The 21,156-nt window shown below is 40.7% G+C and overlaps 2 protein-coding genes across 4 annotated transcripts in view; both read left to right on the forward strand.

Moving 5' to 3' along the window:
- Positions 1-1,172: 1,172 nt before the first annotated feature.
- Positions 1,173-3,837, forward strand: exosc2 (exosome component 2). Its single transcript, XM_035185191.1, has 8 exons — positions 1,173-1,288; positions 1,830-1,931; positions 2,036-2,081; positions 2,184-2,273; positions 2,574-2,642; positions 2,750-2,926; positions 3,091-3,219; positions 3,757-3,837. Exons 1-8 carry the CDS (start codon positions 1,173-1,175, stop codon positions 3,835-3,837), a joined length of 810 nt encoding a protein of 269 aa, XP_035041082.1.
- Positions 3,838-5,042: 1,205 nt separating this feature from the next.
- Positions 5,043-21,156, forward strand: part of abl1 (c-abl oncogene 1, non-receptor tyrosine kinase) — a 32,713-nt gene continuing 16,599 nt past the window's right edge. For 2 of the 3 annotated variants that reach the window (XM_035183937.2, XM_035183941.2), the window contains exons 1-2: positions 5,043-5,640; positions 6,423-6,790. In XM_035183937.2, coding sequence (XP_035039828.1) covers positions 6,664-6,790 — 127 coding nt within the window. In that variant the 5' untranslated portion in view covers positions 5,043-5,640; positions 6,423-6,663. The remainder of the gene's footprint in view (positions 5,641-6,422; positions 6,791-21,156) is intronic. The other variant, XM_035183938.2, reaches the window with a different exon arrangement.

Genomic DNA, 21,156 nt, shown 5'->3' on the forward strand with positions numbered 1-21,156 from the left:
GCTGATTGGCTGAGCGGAGACGTTTGCGTCCTGTTGACATCGGACGTCATCTCTCCGTTATGAGAGAGCTCTGCTGCGTAGAAGCCAACGTGACTCGACGTTGACACCTAGTGGTGTAAAAATAACATGCCCCCCCCAGACCCTGCAAGAAGAAAAACACACTTTCACCACAACACAATGTAGTCATACTACTACTACTACGACTACTACTACTACTACTATAATAATAATAATATAGAATAATTATGTATCTCATGTATCTCAAATATGTATACAGTTGAATAATGTGAAATAAATCTTAACGGTTCAGTGTGTAAGATTTAGGTGAAAGGGATCTATTGACAGAAATATAATATAAAATAATCTTAGTGATGTTTTCACTAGTGTGTTTCATCTACATTTTACCAACTGTTGTTTTTTTTTACAATAGAATGGGCCCTTTATATCTAAATACTTTATATTTATATACTTTATATATTTGCATCGGGAGCGGGAACTCGCTCACGTTGATCGATATTAGAATGAAACAAATTCAACGTTTTTGAAATATAAGTAAATCTATAAATGCATTACACTCTGCGTGTTACATTTGTTGTATCATTATTCATACATAAAACATTGCAAAAGGAGGGTTCAGGAACAGATCAGGTATTTTGCTAAATTGCATACCCAATTTGCAACATGCCCAAAAATGTATATGGAAAATATAGACATGATCAAGTTGGACATATTGGAAATTGGTGAGGAAATATGATTGTTTTTTTGGTTTTTTTTGCACTGATCTGCACAATTTCTGAACAGACTCTCATGAAGACATTTTAATTAAAATTTAAATCTAATCGTAATCCAGCTACATAGCAGAAACTTTGTCGAATTGTTCCTTCATCCTCTAGCATTAAGGATGCAGGTACAGAGGAGGCCATGGGTATGAGAACTAGACTAGTACAGGACAATGATGAGGAATCCAACATGTTTGTGTGAGCATTGTAAGAAGGAGATGTTAGAACATGCATTCATCCACTTTGTAAAAAACTAAAATGCAGCAAATGCTTGGCACTAATCTTATGTATCCATAGGTGGCAGTAGAGCGCGTATACTTGTTGGGCATTAGTCAGAGAGGGGGAGGAAGAAGAAGAAGAAGAAGAAGAAGAAAAGGAACCAAAGTAAGCAGCATGGCGGCAGACATGAGATTACCAGATATTCGAAAACCAGTGTCACTTTCCACTTTCGACCGAAAGGACCTGGTGGTTCCCGGCGATGTGATCACGTCAGACACCGGTTTCATGAGGTACGTACCGGAGAGTGCACCGGGGATGTTCCGGTGTCTGTGGTTCCGACACGATGTTGACATGGAGGGGAATCAAAGTGAATAGCTTGATGCTATTTGGTTCTGGTGTTGGTATCATACTTGTCTATTTAAAAAATAGCTAGTATAAGCCTGACAGCTAATAATAACATTAATAGTAAAAAGTCAAACCCTACAGGCTGCTCCACCTTTACACGTTTAAAACCGAATGTACTCCATTCATAGTTATGCAGGTCCAGTCAGTGACCAGTTTATTAAAGATATAGAACATATGCTCAGTCTGTCTGGTCTGCCATCAACAATGAGTGGGTTCAATCAGCTACTTTCAGACTGCAATATCTTGTATTATAAATTGTTATACGGACACTTAACATTGATAATATTACAATTTAATCATTTATAATTGTCTCTATGTTGTCTATGATCACTATCTGGAGGCCATTGTTAACCCAGATTTTGATTTATCACACATTTGCTTGGCTAAATTTCAATATTAACATTGCTGCATGCCATTTATCCCCAGGGGTCATGGTACCTATGTTGATGAAGACAAGCTGACGGCTTCAGTCGCTGGAGAGGTGCAGAGAGTTGACAAGCTGATCTGTGTCAGACCTCTCAAGACCAGGTAAGTGATTTAATGACAAGTTTGCAATTTAACTGGTTCCTTATTATGGCTGCTTTTGCACAATATAAGTAATTGTTTTTGTCTTGTATTTTATTGAATCGCAGGTTCAACGGTGAGGTTGGAGACGTGGTGGTTGGGAGAATTACAGAGGTAATCCAATTTCTCTTTGTCTTTTCTCCTATGTGTTGTGTGACATTTCCGACATGTCATTTTGGTCAATTAGACTTCAATTGTTTTTGGTAATATGTCTAGGTACAACAGAAACGCTGGAAGGTGGAGACCAACTCTCGGCTGGACTCTGTCCTCTTGTTGTCCTCTGTCAATCTGCCTGGAGGAGAGCTGGTGAGATGCTATAAATAGTGATTCATTTGGAAAAGTGGTCTGATTATTACACTTTTAGCTGTATTATCCTGGAGGAAAAGGGAATTGGGCCAAACTTTCATTTATTGCTCACATAATTAATTAGATTTTCTCTTTTAGAGGAGAAGATCAGCAGAAGATGAGCTCACCATGAGAGAATACCTTCAGGAGGGCGATCTCATCAGTGTAACTAATAATTTATTATGATCTTAAATTCGTTCATTCATCACCCAATGTTTTTTATCCATAATGACTTTGTTTCTTTTTATCTTGTGCTGTTAGGCGGAGGTGCAGTCTGTCTTCGCAGACGGAGCTTTATCACTTCACACCCGTAGTTTAAAGTACGGAAAAGTAAGTGATGCCAATGTACACAATGATGTATGCGTATACAACAAAGTAATAATAATTTAGTCTGAGAAATGTCTTTGCTAATATCCTGCTTCTATTTTCTCACTTAGTTGGGTCAAGGGGTGGTGGTACAGCTTTCTCCTTCTCTGATCAAGAGGCAGAAGTCACATTTCCACAACCTGCCGTGTGGCGCATCCGTTATTCTCGGGAATAACGGTTATGTGTGGTTGTATCCAACACCAGAAAACCAGGAGGAGGAGGCTGGGGGCTTCTACACCAGTTTGGAGGTGGGTGAAAGATGCACAAAGAGCAGTATGGAGTATGGAGAAATGTACCTGTGCAAAGATGCAACACTTGGTTTGTAAAAATTTCAAACCAGAGTATCTTTATGTGTATTTTTCTGTCCATTTTGATTGTATTTTTTGTGCATCTCCTTCCTCTGTCCTTCCAGCCCGTGAGCCTGTCGGATCGAGAAGTGATTTCACGGTTGAGGAACTGCCTGTTAGCGTTGGCTGCACACAAGGTCCTATTGTTTGACACCAGTGTTCTCTACTGCTATGAATCTTCACTTCAAAACCAGGTAGGAGGCCCTGTAGTGACAGTCAGTAAATTCAGTTTGTAACCTTATATAATTGGTCTTGAATTACAGCCTCTGCCTTACAAATGTAATATAATGGCAATGGAAAGATATTGCAATAAAACAGTTGACTTTTCTGTGATGTATTTTGCCATCTAGTGGCCATATTGGAAAGCCACAGTTCCTGGGCATTACTTGGAAAACAATTCACTCTGTTGTTCTAACAGTGCAACAAACATGGTGGATTTCATTGCTCTTTTGGTTGGAGAACTGATCACTGAACAGTGATGCTGCTCATAATTGTTCCACTTATGTGATATAACATCAGCTCATCTGCTATTACCATGTTGTTGTTTACTTTCAATGCTAAGATGGGGAAAGGGGGAATAATGCATTCACAAATGAGGAGTTTTCTTCTAAACTTTGTAGATAAAACCTTAGTTATGTAAAAATTGTCCAGCAGAATAACACAAGATTTTGTAGTGACAATTTTTTCTCAGTGCAGCTGATCTACAATTCTCCACTTGATGCTCTCTGCAGGTCAAGGACATCTTGAAACCAGAAGTGATGGAGGTGATTGTAATGTTGACACAACAGAAGCTGTTGGAACAGGAAGGTTAGAGAACTAACTGGGATCTTGACACAAGATCAAGACCACATCAAGCATCTATACATCAAGGACCGACCACCCACCTGAAGACTGGTCATTTTTCACAGAATCCTCAGTATCGTGACAGCCTGATGGACAGTTAAAAAGTTATTTTATGAAAAGAAACTGCTGACTGTTGTTTGACTGCTATTGAAATAGATGAGTAACTTGAAAAATACTGCAACATTCAAAAATCACACAGAAATAGTGGAACACTTTTGATAATGTTTGAGATTGTACAAAAAAAACAGTTGTATGCAATAAATGTTCTATAATTTTCAGTTCGTCTCAGTTGGTCTGTCTTAATGAAGAAACAGAAAGATAAAGCATAATAGGATAACAACATTTTCACAAGGGATCATGCATTTTATGCCGACTTTACCCATCAGCACTAATGAAGAAGGATGAATTTATGTGCACCTTCAAAATGTTAACATACAGCATGGTGGTTAAGTGGTTAGCACTGTCACCTCACAGGTTCCAAGTTGGATCCCAGCTGGGTTGAGGCCTGGGGGGAGGTCAGCCAAGTTTGCATGTTGTCCCTGTGTCTGCTTGGGTTTGCTCCGGGTACTCGACAGCATCCTCCACAACAATCCTAGCATAACACATAACAAGAAAAGAAGCAAAACACATAACCCCCTCATAAAAAACAACATATATCTGTGGATGTAAAATATAAAATGAAATACAGTAAAAACTAGTACAAATAGAATAGGATCTCCGGTGCATAAAAATACACTTATTTACAAAATACAAAAACACTCTAAATTGTGTGCATGTGAGTGTGAATGGTTGTACCCCCACCTGTCACCCAATGCCAGCTGGGATTGTCTCCTCCCCTGTGACCCTCAAAGGGTAAAACATAATCAACTTATATATTTTCTATTGGTCGTAATATAAATAAATCAGTGAAAACTTTATTTCATGAACTTTACACTGTCATTAATACAGCAACATTTAAATAATTAGCTTTTAATTCTTTAAAATGTGATTTTAACTTGTAGATTAAACGGCTAAGAGTAAAAAACAACTGTAATGTAACAGTGAGTAAAGTTTTCTATTTCAAAAAGCGTATCAGAAACATAATATGCCCAGCGCACCTTCCCCTGTGACCTCTGACCCCCTCAGCATAATAAAACCTGGAGACGCGTCTCGTGCACTGCTGCTAGCCCACGCACGCAGGTGACGTCACGCGTCGCCCCACCCACATATTTCTGTAAACCACCTTGCATATGAAGTATGGCGGCCTCAGCCACACAGACACGACTCGGCCAAAGTTTGTTACTCACACTTTCACGCGGGGGCAATGAGTGAGTCCGCGGACCGAGGGCTCGGCAACGAAGAGCTCGGCGACCGTCACCAGAGGGAAGGAGCCGCGGGAAGGGACGTCGCTGTGTCGCCGGATGAGTTCCCCCGATCTCCCTTCGCCTCCCTGATTGAAGTGCCTTCAGTCCGGGTACCACAGGGGAAGAAGCTCCGCAAGACGAGGAGAGAGGACACGGAAGTCTGGAACTAACTCGCTCGCGAGGCTCCGGAGAAACCCCGCTGCAAAACGTGTCAGCCCGCGGGGGTTGGAACTGTTCCTGTGAGACACTAAAGTGCACTTGTCGTGACTTTTTAAAAACCCAGCGTGTTCCGCAGCCGGAGCCAACTGTTGACTGCTCGGTGGGCATTTAAGGCTCCGGCGCTGCTAACGTGAGTTAGCCTCCATGGCTACCTTCAATACTAGCTTGAGGTCGCCAGCTAACCAGCAACATACATGTTTGTCTGGACGTGTAAGTTTCTGCTCACGCTTTTCTCTTCTCCTGAAGTTTGTAACCAGCTTTCAAAAGTTTATAATAAGTGGTCAATAAGGCTGTTTTGTTCACTTCAGTGCTTACTGCTCCTGATTTAATGTTTTCTGACATTGCTTTTGTATTAAAGTAAGTTGCCCAGGGACAATAGGGTCAAGGCTAACAATAGTTAACGCTCGGCTGCCTTTCACTGACCTTCTTTTCCTCCATTCTCTGCATCTAGCACTTTGTCTTGGGTGCAAATCAACGTCTTCTTGATACCAGTGTGACCTGCATCACTCTTAAGGGTCACCAACGTTAGCTTGTCACATAAAGAGGTTGATATGCATTATAAAGATGAAATTCAGTTGCATCTTAAATACTAGAGGGGAGTGGGGGGTTTTATGCAGAAGGATGCACATTTATTGACAGTGGTGTCCAAAAGACCACTTTCCCATCCAACTAAATGGGAAGATGCTTCTGGTAGTGGGGTTTAAAACAGCTCTACTGACCACATTGAAGTAGGACATTTTAAAAAATCTATACTTTCTGCAGGTTAAGCATGATACAAGTTATTTTGCACAGAAACCTATGCGACTAATTGCTTGGATTAATTGCTTATTTCATCATGCACATGTTTAATTCACCTCAAATTCATTGTGAGTGTTGTTTACAGGTTAAATGGAAGTCAGAATAACTTTGTAAAGCATTTTTTCAATTTGAAAATATCACACCGTTCTTAATGAAATCCTTGCTGAACTGACATTGTGTTTTTTTCCTTCTAGATTCCCATGAAAAGTCTTCGTCTGACCCATGAAGCAGTCGGGCTCCATTAATGCATGATAAACAGAGACATACTGGAGTAATAGGGATCTGCATAGGTGACCCGCATCACCCACACTACAGGAGAAGACAGACTGAGTCAGGGAAAGGGGCTCCCCTCCCTGCCTGGGGGGCCAACTTCTGGACGGTGAGCAACCGAGTCCAGCTTGGAGAGTCCCGGCTGCGGCCTGGCACTCTGCCCTTATGGGGCAGCAGCCGGGGAAGTTTGTAGGGGACCAGAGGAGACCCAGTCTGCCGGCCTTTATTAAGGGTGGGAAGAGAGAATCATCACGTCATGGGACTCAGCCCTGTAATGTTTTTACTGTGCACGGTAAGAGCAAAATGGTTGCTTATCATTGATAGCATTTTTAAAACACTGCCACACTGTAAACAATTTGATCGGTTGTACAGGTATGTGCAGCCAGAAGCCTAGAATCACACACATTCTGGCTTCCTGTAGTCTGTCTGTCACTTTGCTTTTCAACAAGTTCAACAACAAAGTTAACATGAGCACCCGTCTGACAGTGAAGTGATGAAAGTTGAGAAAGAACAAGAAACCTGTATGTGGAAGATGTTGCCATGCATACATATAAATTGTAAGCATGTACACACAGTATATCAACACAACTGTAGTTGCATCATCTTGTATGCAGCTTGCTGGCTGAACAACAGATTTGCGGTTGCGTAACATGGGGAAGAGAAAGTGTTCACTTTAAAATATGCAATCGTGTTTTTCAACAGTCGCTATCAGACTTGACACATGGTAACGCTTAATATGGTTTGATGAATCTGTGTCTTTGACAGGTCACTTGCTTGGTATTTGTTGTGATCGGTTGTCACTTGACCAATTCAAAGTGTTTGAATTCTTGGGAAATACTACACAACAACTCATGACCTACTGTGTTTTTACAAGGCCGCCTTTAATCAAGCATATAATGCGCGATAAACTGTAACCACTACGGTGTTGTATTGGTTCGGACACAGTAAACAACTGAGTTACTCTCAATGTGACGCAACAGTGAGTTCATTCAAATTCCTTAGTCGTGGCCTTTACTGGTACATTCACTGTAGCATTTAAAAAATATGTTGAACTGACTAGCACCAAGACAAAGTGAGTTCCTCCAGTTACATGTACCTTTTTTCTTTACTGGTTGATATTTATGATTGCATATTAACTTGGATTATTAATCCTCTGGGTAGCGATTCTCTCCATCTTTTTGTCACATAGAAATAAACAGCTGCAACTGGGACTCAACCATTTGAGCCCACAACACCTCATTAGAATATTATTGCTAAGATCCATCATCATATGAGGCAACTGTCAAAATCAATTTAAAAAGAGTTCTTCTGAGACTGTTCCATTATGATGAAGGGTTACTATATACCAGGATGGCTGTGAACCATGTGGCCAGTATAGCTGATGATTTGCACACAGAGCGATCAGAGACATCTTAAACCATAGATAGATTCAATCGTTCCCAGTTCTTACCCTTGATCCTCACTAACCCTGACTGGATTGAAGAGCAGTTGGAGAACAATTTGGAAACATTCATTAAATAACACATGTACATCTATGTAGTAAAGCATCTTCTGCAGTGCGTGTGGTGGAACTCAACAGTGTTTCCTCATTTTTTTTGCACACGATGCTGAGTTGTGTGGTACCACAGAGGGCTATATGATATTCTGCACTTGGCAATGAATTTACAGGCTGTGTCAAAAATCATTCACCATTGTCTGTGTAGAGAATATAAAGTGAATGTGTAGATCACTTCTCCCTCACAAATCCTTCAGGCTCATTGGAAATGACCGTTTGGTATTTTGGTTTGCTATTTTTTAATTGAGAAAAATAAAAAGGCAAAAGTTCAGACGGCTCCCAGACAAAAACAAATCTGAAATTGATAGTAAATATGTGAATGATTTCAGTCATAGTATCCTCAGAGCCTCATTTGCCTCAGGGCCAGGCTGGCATGCTGCTGGCACCTCATTGGGCTCTACAAAACATAGATGTCGTACCTGGTGATGTTTCTTCCAGGCTTCGTGTATCTTCTAGTCCATGACCATATAAAGCAGTGTGTCTGTTACCTGGCTAGAACTCTTTGTTTCTTCTCAATCCATATTTCATGACATTTTTATAGCATGGCAGTGCACAGAAAGCAGACGTTTGAAGCCTCAAACATAACCTTCAGAAAGCAGAAGTGAACTCATTATGTACTTCACCTTTTATCGTCAGTGGTTTGTTATTTACTAGTTCTGGCTTATGAAAATACCTTTTGTAATGCTCTTTTAATTTATGGCCCAGAATAGCACAACACACACAATATAACCATGGTAAATGCATGATTTGTTCTCTAACATAAATCTGACTAGAAATAATAGAAGTTTCTTATGCAACTATGCCCATAAACTTTTGCTTGAACTATAATTGATAAAGTAATTAATATTAAGTTGGAGGCTATCACAATGAAAACTAAAATCTAGATTCTTCCTCTAGTGTCATAAATGCGGAACCATTTTTTGATAATTTTTTTTTTTTTTTAACAGTTGAGAGATAAAGCTGTAGCAGATGCATGCCATGCATCCAGCTAAACTGATAAGTTTACCAAATGTGTCTGTATGGCTGTGATTGCCACGGCAGGAATACTTTCCACTGACTCTTTAACGTCTTGCATAACACAGGGGGACAGGACAGGGAAGGTCAGAAAAACAGAATGAAACCTTTTGCCAGTAAGTGGATCGAATTTGGCAAAGGGTCAGTGACACGGGGCCTATTTGTTTTCCCTCTCTGCCCCTTTCCTCCTGCGATGAGCAGGTTAGACCATGAGAGGGGATGTGCAAGAGGAGGGCAATATCAACACATGATTTGACGTCTTTGTGTTTTTATTTCTTCCCGTTGAGCCCCAACTAGTTAAGAGTCAGCCAGCAAGCGCCATGCAGCTTCTCCGCAGGCAGGTTCAGACCTCTGCATGCAGCTGCCTGCGAGAGAGACAAGAGGCAGCGGAGGGCAAGCAAAGACCTGTCTCTGTTCTTGGCACCTCTGTACTGTACAGTGGGGAGGTATGATCTCAATGGCTAGCTAGCACACATTGCAAGGACTGAGCAGGGGAGTGAATTTACGGAAACATTGCATTCAGATAATGTAGTATGCTCTTAAATTCACCAACTTGCTATTTGATGGATTAAGTATTGGATTATGAACTGCAGTAGGTTACAAGGCATGTTTAAAACCAAGTCTGAACCCAACAGTTGAAGGTAGTTGAACATTTCTTTCTAGTCTAATTTTGACTTGTGTATGTTAACTTGTAGTTACAACAATGCATATTGGATTATTTCTGACTCTTGGCGGTTATCTGCTGAAACTGACCATCTATCATTACTATATTTGTATGCTTGCAACCTTTCTTCTACATATTATCTCTGCCACATAATTTTATATATGGAAGTCTATAAATAAATAAATAAAATAAATAAAAATTATATTCTAAATGGTGTATCTCGAATGGGAGGTTAGGATAAACTGTACTTTACCTGAATATTAAATCACTGATCTTTGTTATTTCTCTAATTGAAGCAAAATCTTATACTTTTAACAAATGTATGCTTCTCTCTTTCCACTCAGATTTTTTTGGGTTCATTATATTGAACAACAATATGTCACTGAAATGCTATAGGAAGTGGAATTGCTTTGCAGAACTGCTTCATGAAAGAATTTTTTTTTGCCATTCCACTGAGAAGGAAATGAGGAACTAGAAAAGCTAAGTGGGATTTGTGGGTTATAGGGTTTGAAGGAAAGATGATCTACTTTTTTAAGGCTCACATCAACAACTGATTTATAGTATTTGAAGTGTCCACATTTTGATTGAATAAAGGGGAAAAATTGCCCCCTGGTGGCTACATTTATTAATGCTTACTGAAAATGTGTGTGGTACACTGCAGCTGTGACACAATGTTAAGAATACTTTGGTAAATGTTATGTTTTCTTATTAAGTCTCTTTGTATGGAATAATTATTTCAGCTAGAATAAGACTAACGGGCCTGTGTGAGTGGAACACATGGTGGGAAGTGAGGAATATTTTGGGATGTTTATGCACTGGTGAGTCCCTTTCTTTGGAATAAGTTCGCTGCCATGTTGGAATTCCTTATGCATTAAGAATTGCGTACCACAGGGCAAACGTCAGACTTACTAACATATAACCCAGATAAGCCTCATCTTTTGCCACACTTCTCTTGTTTTAAGGAAGACACCATCACAGGCTCTGATCATGGTTTCATATTATATCACTGGTGTCTGACCAAATGGAAATTTGACTTGCAAGTGCTGCATTCTAACACAATGAGACTATAACACAGCCAAAGCAAACACATTCCTGGCAAGTTTCAGTAATATAACGTCTAATGCAAACCATACAGCAAGTTTCTGAACTCTGACGCATTACGTCACTCTAGATCTTAAAGAACGTAGATTGCACAGTTTATTCGGTCATTTTGTTCATGAAAATATGCCTTTGTATGAAGCTTAAGCTATTATCTGTAAAACCCCCTATAACAACCGTACTACAAGAAAACCGTGACAGCTGGAAACAGTGTAAGAGTTAAGCAGATGGCGGCTTTGGCATGTGATTGGCAACTGATTATCTTCGTTGCCTCAAATTTTAACTACTTTTACTGATAGACTACAAAAAGAGGGCAGTGTCAACCTGTGGTCATCAGTCAGACGAGTTGGATTGCAGCAAACTTAGAAACCTCTGACAGGTCGCTTCTTGCTTGGACAGGTCTCAGTATGGGCACAAGAGGGCTTTTCCTCTTACTCATAGGCTTCACCCCACAATTTCTCTCTGGTGGATGCCTGCAGGCTACCCTGGCGGAGCTTCAAGTATGTTCAAGGCACGTTATAATGTGGGGATAAAGGAAGATGGCACCCGACACATTCATTGTCTTTATCTGCTGCTTTCTATTTGGGGCCAACAGGTTCTGGAGCAGCATGCACAGAGCAGAAAATGCAAAAACACAATATACTGACGACAAACAGGCAGTCACAATCATTCTGGACAAATTATTAAAACTTTATTGACTTTTCATGTCTTTGGAGGACATGAAGACAAATCGATGCGCAACACTTCACCTCAATGTTTCTGTATCCAACTGGCTAAATCCGTATGATGTCTGGATCTTGATACAATGTCGTGATCTGAACATCTGCATTCATTTTCATGCATATATATATGAATTAAAGCCAGATTGGTAATAAAGATAGGACCATTGGATGTTAACATCTTGCTCATTAAACTGGCAGGTTTCTTGATCCACTCAAGGCTTTAATTTGATGGTTGCTAAGGTACATTCACTTTTGTGTGCGTGTGTGTGTGTGTGTGTGTGTGTGTGTGTGTGTGTGTGTGTGTGTGTGTGTGTGTGTGTGTGTGTGTGTGTGTGTGTGTGTGTGTGTGTGTGTGTGTGTGCGTGCGTGCTCTGCTGCATTCGTCATGTATGCAGGAAGTGAATCAATTTCTCTTTTAGTCTGTAACTGGCTCTTTCTTGGCTGGAACTCGAGGAATCTATACAGTCTAGACACCAAATCTCCTCCCATGATCCCTGTGGGTCCTGAAGATGGGAGGGGGTGTGTGTGTGTGTGTGTGTGTGTGTGTACACCCACGCACATACCCACTCAGCAGCAGGCGCCTCCTTGTAATACTCATTCAGCCCAGCTGTTAGGCCCCTGGTGGCTTGTCCCTCACCATCTCTGGTCATGTGTCCAAACTAGTGGGTAGACACACACACACACTCACTCACACTCTCCCCTGTGTAACTCAACTATCTTGTTTGCTTCCTACTTAACTTTGACCGTGGCTCTGTTGTCTTTTGTGGTTCCATTTTGACAGGTGAACCTTTAAAGATTTAGTGCTGATATCTTAATAATGCGTCAGAAAGCAAGTGTGTTTTGTGTGTGAGGCACATTTGTCCTTGCCGGATGACACCTCGCTGATTAGTAAGTGTCTCCCCCTCTCATCAAGTCTTAACCACCTGGAAAAGGAGCCTGCTTTATTACCACAGTGGCTGATGACTAGCCAAAACAGCTGTGTTTATAAATCAAGGTTGTCAAGGTAGTCGCGAGTTCTCTCTTCTCATGAGGGCCACAAGGACCTAAACGCAGTCATGTGCTGGTGCATTAAGTATGAAAAGGGATGACAAACGTACGTACAGTATTTGATCATGTTCAGATCTGAAAGAAGAAGAAGAAGTCCTAATTGTGAAATTAATGTAGTTCTTCAAAAATGAAATCATGACCCCCACATTTTCTTGTCCTTTGTTGTAAGGAATTTGAAGAAAATTGGTGTTTGGAAGTAGAATGAAATGAGATGAATGAGTAATCGATTCTGAAGTCCTGTCGTCAGAGGAGGAGTTTACACTGACGGGGCACAATTATTATGGTGTCAGGCATGTGGTATTGAGCAAGCTCACCCTGTCTCATGCAATTAAACATTACCAGTGTTTTTGTCAATTGTCTTTGTGCTATACATTGTGAAAAGTTAGATTGATTGAAGATTAAAATACACAAACACAGTGTCCTTTTTCAAATGGCAGTAACAGTGATGAGCTGTAAACAGACATTTTAAACTCGTCCTATTAAGAGAGGCCTATGTAAGTAGAAGCATGAACAATGGCTCTGTTTTGTTTGTGTCACACTAAGTCATCGCAGCGAGCCAGCATGTAAAGTACCAGGAAAGAAGCTGCTACATGTGATTCAGTTAGTGCTAATTTTATCTACACTCGCACTCTTTCTACTGTTACATGTGGAAATGCTGTGCGTGATAAAGGCCTGTTGTTGTGTCGTGTTATAGGATCATTATGACTATTATCCTTAATGGATTCCTGGCCTATGGCTTCGTGTAGTGAATCACGTTCGTATGTGATCTTGTGCACCAGAGGTGTATTGAGAAATATCGCCTATTTTGCTCCAAAGAAAAAGAGAGAGAGAGTTGAACACAGGGCAAGCCACAGCAGTGGAGTGAAGAATGTGACCTCTTGTGCATTCCTCTCTCAAATAACTGGTGCAATCCCCCTCCCTCTCTACCTCCTTTCTTTCTTTCCTTCTTTTTCTTTTCTACCCTTCCTCCTTTTGTCCCTTTTTTAGTTTGCATTGTCTCTCCATTTCTTTGTCTTGCTCTCATTCTACGCTTTTATTAAGTGGATTTTATTGCACATGGAAAACAATAGCAGAAACCAGCAACAGGCTAAATTAATGAAAATCAGCAGACAATAAGGGAGCACTCAAAAATGTCACAGTTTGAAACGGCAAACAAAACATTAACACCAGGGAGTTTAAGTGCATCAGCAGTAGAATAAAGCACAGTACATATGTTTTTGCTTTCAAGCTGCATAATGTTCTGTCTCTAAAGCTTAGACCAAAAGCTTCAAACTTCTAAAATTGAGAAATGATCAGCTAATGAAGTTGATTTTAAGGGGGGAAAAAATCTCAACTCTAAACAAAAGATGAAAAACCCCACAAAGGCTCAAACCAAAGCACATACATTGTTTTTCACAGAACAATTGAAAGTGTAATCACGTTGGATTAGAGACAAACAATCCTGTTGAGTCACTGACCATTGATTCTGTTACTTGATTCATTTCAGCATCTGCAACTTTATACATTATGAAATCCTGACTTGTGATTTCCCCTTTTCAAAGCTCTGGGGATGCATCACTCAAAATGTCAGCGACTTGTTTTAATATTCACTTTGGGGGCATACTTTTTACTTTATTCTTTCCAGTCCTGGGGCAGATTTTTGTTATGTTTCGTCTTAATTGTCAAATCTCAAGTCCCCCACAGTGAGAGGCCACGAGCGTTACCCTCTTCTTCTTCACTTTGCTTGCTAACCCGTTATTGTACACACACATAAATATACAGCACAAACGATACGTACATGCATGGCGAGAACCTCCAAGTTGGCTTAGGAATGCAGCATGGGAGCCCTTCGCCACCTGGGTCCACATGCACACACTCTCACACACACTCACACACAAGCACAGGAAAATAACACCCCCCTTGTTCCTTGCTCCATGTCCGAGCAGGCAGCTCCAGACACAGCTGTTGCTTTCCCTGCAGACAACCTGCTACCTTGGATGCCAGCTCTGTCTTTTGTCTTACACTGAGAATTCTCGCTTTTTCTACGTATAGTTTATTTCCACTGAGCAGTAATAAACCAAATCCTGTCCTATAGGCATCGTCTGGCCCGTTACGTTATCGTCTGGTTTGTTTTTTTTCACTCCTCACTCCAGTCCATACAGTACTGGTATGCTGTGCTGTCCCTCTGTGTTGTGTTAAGCTCATCCTCATAGAGCTATAAGAGGGTGCCTGCTTAGCTCGCTGCATCTGGATCCACTTAGACACAAAGAAGAGCCGAAGCAGCTCCACTGCTGCAGCCTGAAAAACCTCATAGCCAGAGTCGCTCCTCTGTCTGTTTCTGTTTTTACCCTAATGGGCACGCAGACAAACGGGGTCTTTCTCCAGGCATCTATAGATAACATCTCAGACACACTTACAGCCTTTCCTCAGCCCTGTTTATTTCCCTTCAAAGTGTTGTCTCAAAGTAATAGATGCTTCTGTGCTGGTTCTCTCTTCCAAAGTCTGTTTTGTTGCAAATCTCCATCTCATGCATATACAAGCATAGTTTTCCTTGCTTCTCTGCCTTTTAAGAGTTTGGCTCTCTTGGTCGGCACACTCGTAAAACAATTGAATATAAAAAGATGTGCTTTTTTCCCCCCAGTACTCTGGGTCAATTTGAGCACTTAAGCAGAGTTGTGACAATGACTTGATAAACACCTTTCTCTCGCCACACAAACACACACACACAAAGGTTGCTATTGCGGAGTACGGCAAATTTTTCTGGCCTCTCTTTTGCCCTCCTTATTTTCTCGGACCATTTCAACACCGATGAATTAGCACGGCATTTTACCCCTGACAAATGATGAATAGCTGTGTGCATGACCTGCCTGTCTGTTTGCTTAAAGTATGATATTTTAACTCTGGGCTGACATCCATACATTTCAATCCTCTGCAGTTTGCATATTTTTGGCACTACATAGTTTGGTCTGGGCTTACAGTGGTCGTCCGTGTGGAGAGTTGAGCAAAGGTTCTGCTCAGTCACCTGGTTTGTGTTGCCCTACTTTGTGTCCGTCATCGTGCTAAAATGGCTCCTCCAAATACGTTCCAATAGGTCGACTGGGTTTAACTCCCTCTGTCTCAGCTCTGCTTGCTCGCAGGTCTGCAGGGCCCGTCTGAAGATTGTTTGTAAACCGAGCTGACAATGAACTGTTATCAGGTCAACTCAAATGAGAGGAATTTTGCTCGAGAGATATAGAAGAGAATGCATAGAAAATGGATTTCAGTCTGATGAATGACCTGTGGGTCAGCTTTACTACCACCAAGGAGGTTATGTTTTCATTTGTTTGTTTGCAGGATTACACAAAAACTGGCCATTCAATTTTTGGTGCAGATCCAGATCAGGGGGTGGATCCAAGGATCCCCCCCCCCCCCTTCTTTTATTATTGCACAAAAGGACATTTTTCAACATTTTTGTTTATTTCTCAGAGGATAATTCATTGATCAGGATGTAAAAACAAAACAGGCATGTTTAGGGGACTGATATTTATGAGTGTGAAATTTTGGGCAGATCCAAATAAAAAGATCTAGCTAGTTTAAATGTGGTTTCATAAGGGGGACTGTTGGGCCTTGGCAGAGGTTTGTGCTCTCTGAACGTACAGTGGGAAAATAGCTTCTAAACAGCACAGAAAGAATCAGCGTAATAAAAGTTGTTTGTCTTATTCTTTCTGTGTGTATTTATTGATTTCTGCATGTGAGAAAATATTTTTACGTGTTTGCGAGTTGTACCTCTGTATGTTCAGTTGCACTGTTTTTCTACGCTGGTAAACACCACAGGCTGATGCAAGAGCATTTAACCTTGAACCAGATCCGCCACTGTTTTGTTCTCAAGTGTCTGTTCTCCCTGTGGACCTCATCTGCTGGTCTGCATGCCTCAGACACTCTGGCTGCATTCTCCAGAGAGCCCTGAATAAACAGCCACGTGCACACACACACACACACACATCCATACACTAGACACATAGTACCTGGTCTTAATACACTGATATTTAAGTACACTTAATTTTATTAATTCATACATTTTTTCAGTCCCATACAAAATCTCTCCAAAATAAAATTTGTGCAAGAGCTTGTTCCATTCAAGTAAAAGGAATATATCAATCTACATTACACTGTCCAACAACAAAACAAATGCAAACTCTGACTAAAAACTCCCACACTTTATATCAGGGGTATTCAATTAAAATTCAAAGAGGTCATTATCTACTCACCACTATGCAGATGGAGGGGCACTTTTGGAGTTTCAGGGGTAAACAGTGTTGCAGCTAAATCCAATATAATTGAAGTAAATGGTGACCACTTCTTCAAACGTAAAAACACAACAACAAAACATGAAATGCCTCCATACTGCTTGTGTGGTGTCATCCAAGTGTCTGTAAGCCCCGACATTTAAATTTGGCGGTTGAAAGGAAATCCAGCTGTCTCCAGATACTCTCAACGACAATATCCTCTCACCACCCCCTCAGTTTCTCTATTATTTTAGCATCAACATGACCAAGTATTAATTTCAGATTCAAGTTAACGGCCCACTTCTGCCCTCACTACGTTGCCACAAGTTCAAATGTTCATAGCAGATGTCAGTAACAGTTGATCGTGTAACAATATCAAGTATTGAGGTGCATTTTTGCTCAATGCACACTAGTATTACAAGTATTGTGATGCCAGATGATAATAATAGATAGTTAGGATGAGAAATATGATATATACATATAAGCCAACATCATAACTCCAGTGTAGTTAGAATCATATCACAGTTGCTGTCTCAGTTGAGAGTTTGGAGATACAACCTGGTCTCTGCTTGAAGGTTTGGAGAATGGAAACAGGAAAGCAGGAGGGGGGGGTGCACACGAGATGTAAAGGGCCTAAAAATCATCCCGTGGGTGGATGTACGTCAGCTAACTGTTAACATACTCGGCTTGGATTATAAAATGCGAGCGAGGGATTCTGCTATGAGCTCACGTTCAAACAATGTGCTTCATGTTTCTCCATCTGCAACCTTTTTTCCTCTTCTCGTTTTTTTTTTATTTATTTTTTTTTTACAGCCTCTCTCCTCTTCCCCTCATCCTCTCATTTCCCCAGCACTGTGAGGCTGCGGTGAGTTAATGGGCCTTTCTCAGAGTTCGAGGAAGCCTGCTTTTCTTCTTAATTGGCGTTTGGGGTGGTGCATGAGAACAGCACAAATGTTTGCCATACCAGCACCGCAGTGATGATGTAGAGCCTGGTGCCATGTGACTGGATGTTCAGGGTACTGAGGTCATTACTTACAGAGCAACTGAGACTGAGCCATGTTGGAGAATGCCCATAGATGCTAACAAGAACACTAAACAGACAAACTGAGGTCCAGCAGGTCATGTCGGTCCATATCCGATCCGTCCCTGATGAGTGCGAGTTGTTTGGATTCTTCCCAGGTCAAATTCAAATCTATGTTTTGACTGCATCAGCTTTGAATCAGTAAACATTTACAAAACCTTACCCCTTCGACACGTCATTAATGTCATCGCTGTATAGCTACTTTAAGACGTGCACTGAACTCCAGATATTCTCCAGAGGGGCTGCTTGTGAGAACGCAAATATGTGAGCCCTGACATTTTCTGGAGTTTTTACTTCCATCCCCCTAGTAAAAACTCTGGAGAATGTCCAAATGAGCCCATGTGAGAAGGTTTTTGTCCAGAGAATTCACAGCGACTGATTGGGTGTGTTGATGACATTACTAACACGCAACTAACTCAAAACTGAAACAAACTGGAAAAATATTAATATCTCAGGATGGAAAAAAAGGTGGCATAAATTGAAGATACCAACTTGGAAAGACCATCCTTTTTGAGAGCTTTTGGTGATAAGGGATGACGTAGGTGTCATTCTGCTGTTAAGACGCCAACTCTCACCTGAAAGCACCAGAGATTCTTCCTGTTGTGAACATGTTTTGGTGTTTTTCATATGTGAAAGACAAAGTCTGCTTAATATCCGGACCCAATTGTTTGGGACATTTTCTGGAGTTCATGTCTGAAAACGGCTTAAGTAATAATCTGGCCCCCTCCGTCCAGGCTAAATGATCCATCATACAACATGTGCAGTGCTTTTGAAGTTGTCCTCCAAACCTATTGCTTTAAATCAGTTGTCTTGTCTCAGGAGGCAGTCAGCCAGAGACGAAGCAGCTTGCCAAAGGTTGTTGTGTAATGAAGTTTCGAGGAGAATTTGTTATTGAGTTGCTCTCTATTTTCTGGCCCCGTTTATACATCATTCCACGTAGCATTCAGATGTTCTGATTTGGAGAGCAGCGTTTCCAAACTCCACCCTCCCACATCCAAAGGACCTTTTCAACTGTCACTGTTGTAGCTGCACAAATACTTCAGACTCGCATTCTCCAAATGAGAGATACGACTAATCAGAGCACATTTTCTTCATAAATCAATTCATAAATCATTTGCATTGTATTTGTCAAGCATGCATATTTAAACATTCCTAAGCAATCTCCTATTTGGTTCCTCAACAAATGACAACATATAAATCATGTGAGCTCATAATGAAATATACAAGCTCCGTCATTTGCAGACTTGCTCATAGGTTTTTGGCACTAAGAGCCGCACATCACACATGTTTTGTAAGGACAGCTTGTTGCTCGGAAAGACGTGGCCTTATCTTTGAATTTTTTAAGTCCTCTCCTTTCCTCTTTTTTTCCATTTGTTCTCCTCACATTTCTCCTTGTCCCATGTTTTCTATGAGTCACTTGTCAGGATGAACTAGGTGAAGTTTCTCTGTGCAGTCTAGTCTAGTGAAGGTCCAACCTTTGGATGTACCTAGACTTGAGGGATCATTGTCTTTACTTGTCGTGTCCTTGTCCCAAAAATGTGGACTGCCTGGACACTCAGTTACCAATTTAACTGATTATCTGTAATGCAGCAGTCTCTCAATAAATCGTATCTCAATGTTTCAAAGTTTGTAGAAACGTTGGAAAATAAGTGGATTCAATTGTGTGGACAGATTGTCATGCTGTTGATTTGTTTTGTTATACTAAGAGGTGTTCCTAATATTAACTCCAGCCTGGTTGATATGTGGAATGAGGAAAATGTTTGGTTTTCATTATCAGATTTTTTGTATTTTGCGCAATAGGACCAGGAGTTTCTGCCAGTCAGCTCGAGACATTAATAAGGGTTCACGTCACGGCTTTTACCGTTAGTCTTAGAACAAAAAATAAATGCTGTAAAGAACCTTCATACTTTGTATACTTTTCTGTATGAGGCTTATTTTTATTACTCACTGTTTTTTCTCCCTGATTAGAAATTCCAGTGACCTGGTCATCCCGTAAACAGGGTTTCCACTCATACTATTTGCATGGTGTCATCAAGCCACCCTCCCACCAGTGTGTAATCACCCACTTGACCGGATCTCTTATCTCTAAAGTCAAACATGTACACAGAAACTAGGATATATGTCCTATAGATGAAATAATATTTGCCCGACAGAGTCAGTAGATTACAGCTGCTCTCATTTCCTCTGTGGTTTGAGTCTTGAGTGTAATGACGATCGATAATCCTTTTAGCCCGTATCACATAAGTGGAAAATAGAAAATACACTTTAAATGATTCAGGAGTTAAGTGATTCACATTTGCTGTATTTGTTGCGTGAGTGACTAATGTTATCTCCGACAAGGTGGTTGTTTTTCCCCATGTCCGTTTGTTGGTTGGTTTGATTGTCAGCAAGGTTACACACAAACAAAATCCACAAAACTTGGTGGAGGGAGGGGACATGAGCCAAGAAAGAACCCTTATAATATTGATGCAGATCCAGACAGATCTATCCATTTTTTCACAGATTTCCCAGGAAATGAAACATGGATCTTGATGGAAAAAACTATAATATTTAAGGGACTTGTATCTATGAAAATGTGCTATTTGGTGCAGCTCCAAATAAAAATCTGGATCTAGCAAATGAAAATAATAAATGTGATTTTTATCAGGGAACTGATAAGGCGTGGTAGAGGTATGTGCTCTACGGAGTGCCCTTCTACTTCTGAATTATATTAGGATGTATTTGTGTTCATTAAGTTGTTTTCACCCTTAGTAGATGGCCTACTCTGATATATTTAAGGTTAAAAACGTTTCCTATTATCACATTTTCAAACTTTCCATTATAGTAGATTTAGTTTAGAGGTTTGAGTAATTTTCTGAATAAGTTGTATATCACAATAGTTGGAGACAGCTGAGAAAAGACAGAAGTGAGCGATTAAAAGTTATAACGTGTCACAAGAGTACTTTTCCTTCTGCCAAGGATTATTTGTTCCCTCCAGATATGGCCTCCTCCCTGCTGCTGTCTAAAAATCACATGGTCAGACACGTTTCTCTAAGAGTTAAAACAATAACAAGTCTTCAGAAGAATTTAAAATGTAATATCCACTTCACTACCATTATAAACTTGTGGCAAAAGAGCCTTGTGTGGCGTCAAGAGAAGACTGGTAGAGGTTATTCTTTGCTGCCAATGATTGAGAGTTTGAGCTGTGTCTTTAACAACCCAGGCCTGTTTCCAGAAGTGCTTCTTTAACCTGT

The sequence above is a fragment of the Hippoglossus stenolepis genome, chromosome 18 (genome assembly GCF_022539355.2).
Source record: "Hippoglossus stenolepis isolate QCI-W04-F060 chromosome 18, HSTE1.2, whole genome shotgun sequence".
Lineage (NCBI taxonomy): Eukaryota > Metazoa > Chordata > Actinopteri > Pleuronectiformes > Pleuronectidae > Hippoglossus > Hippoglossus stenolepis.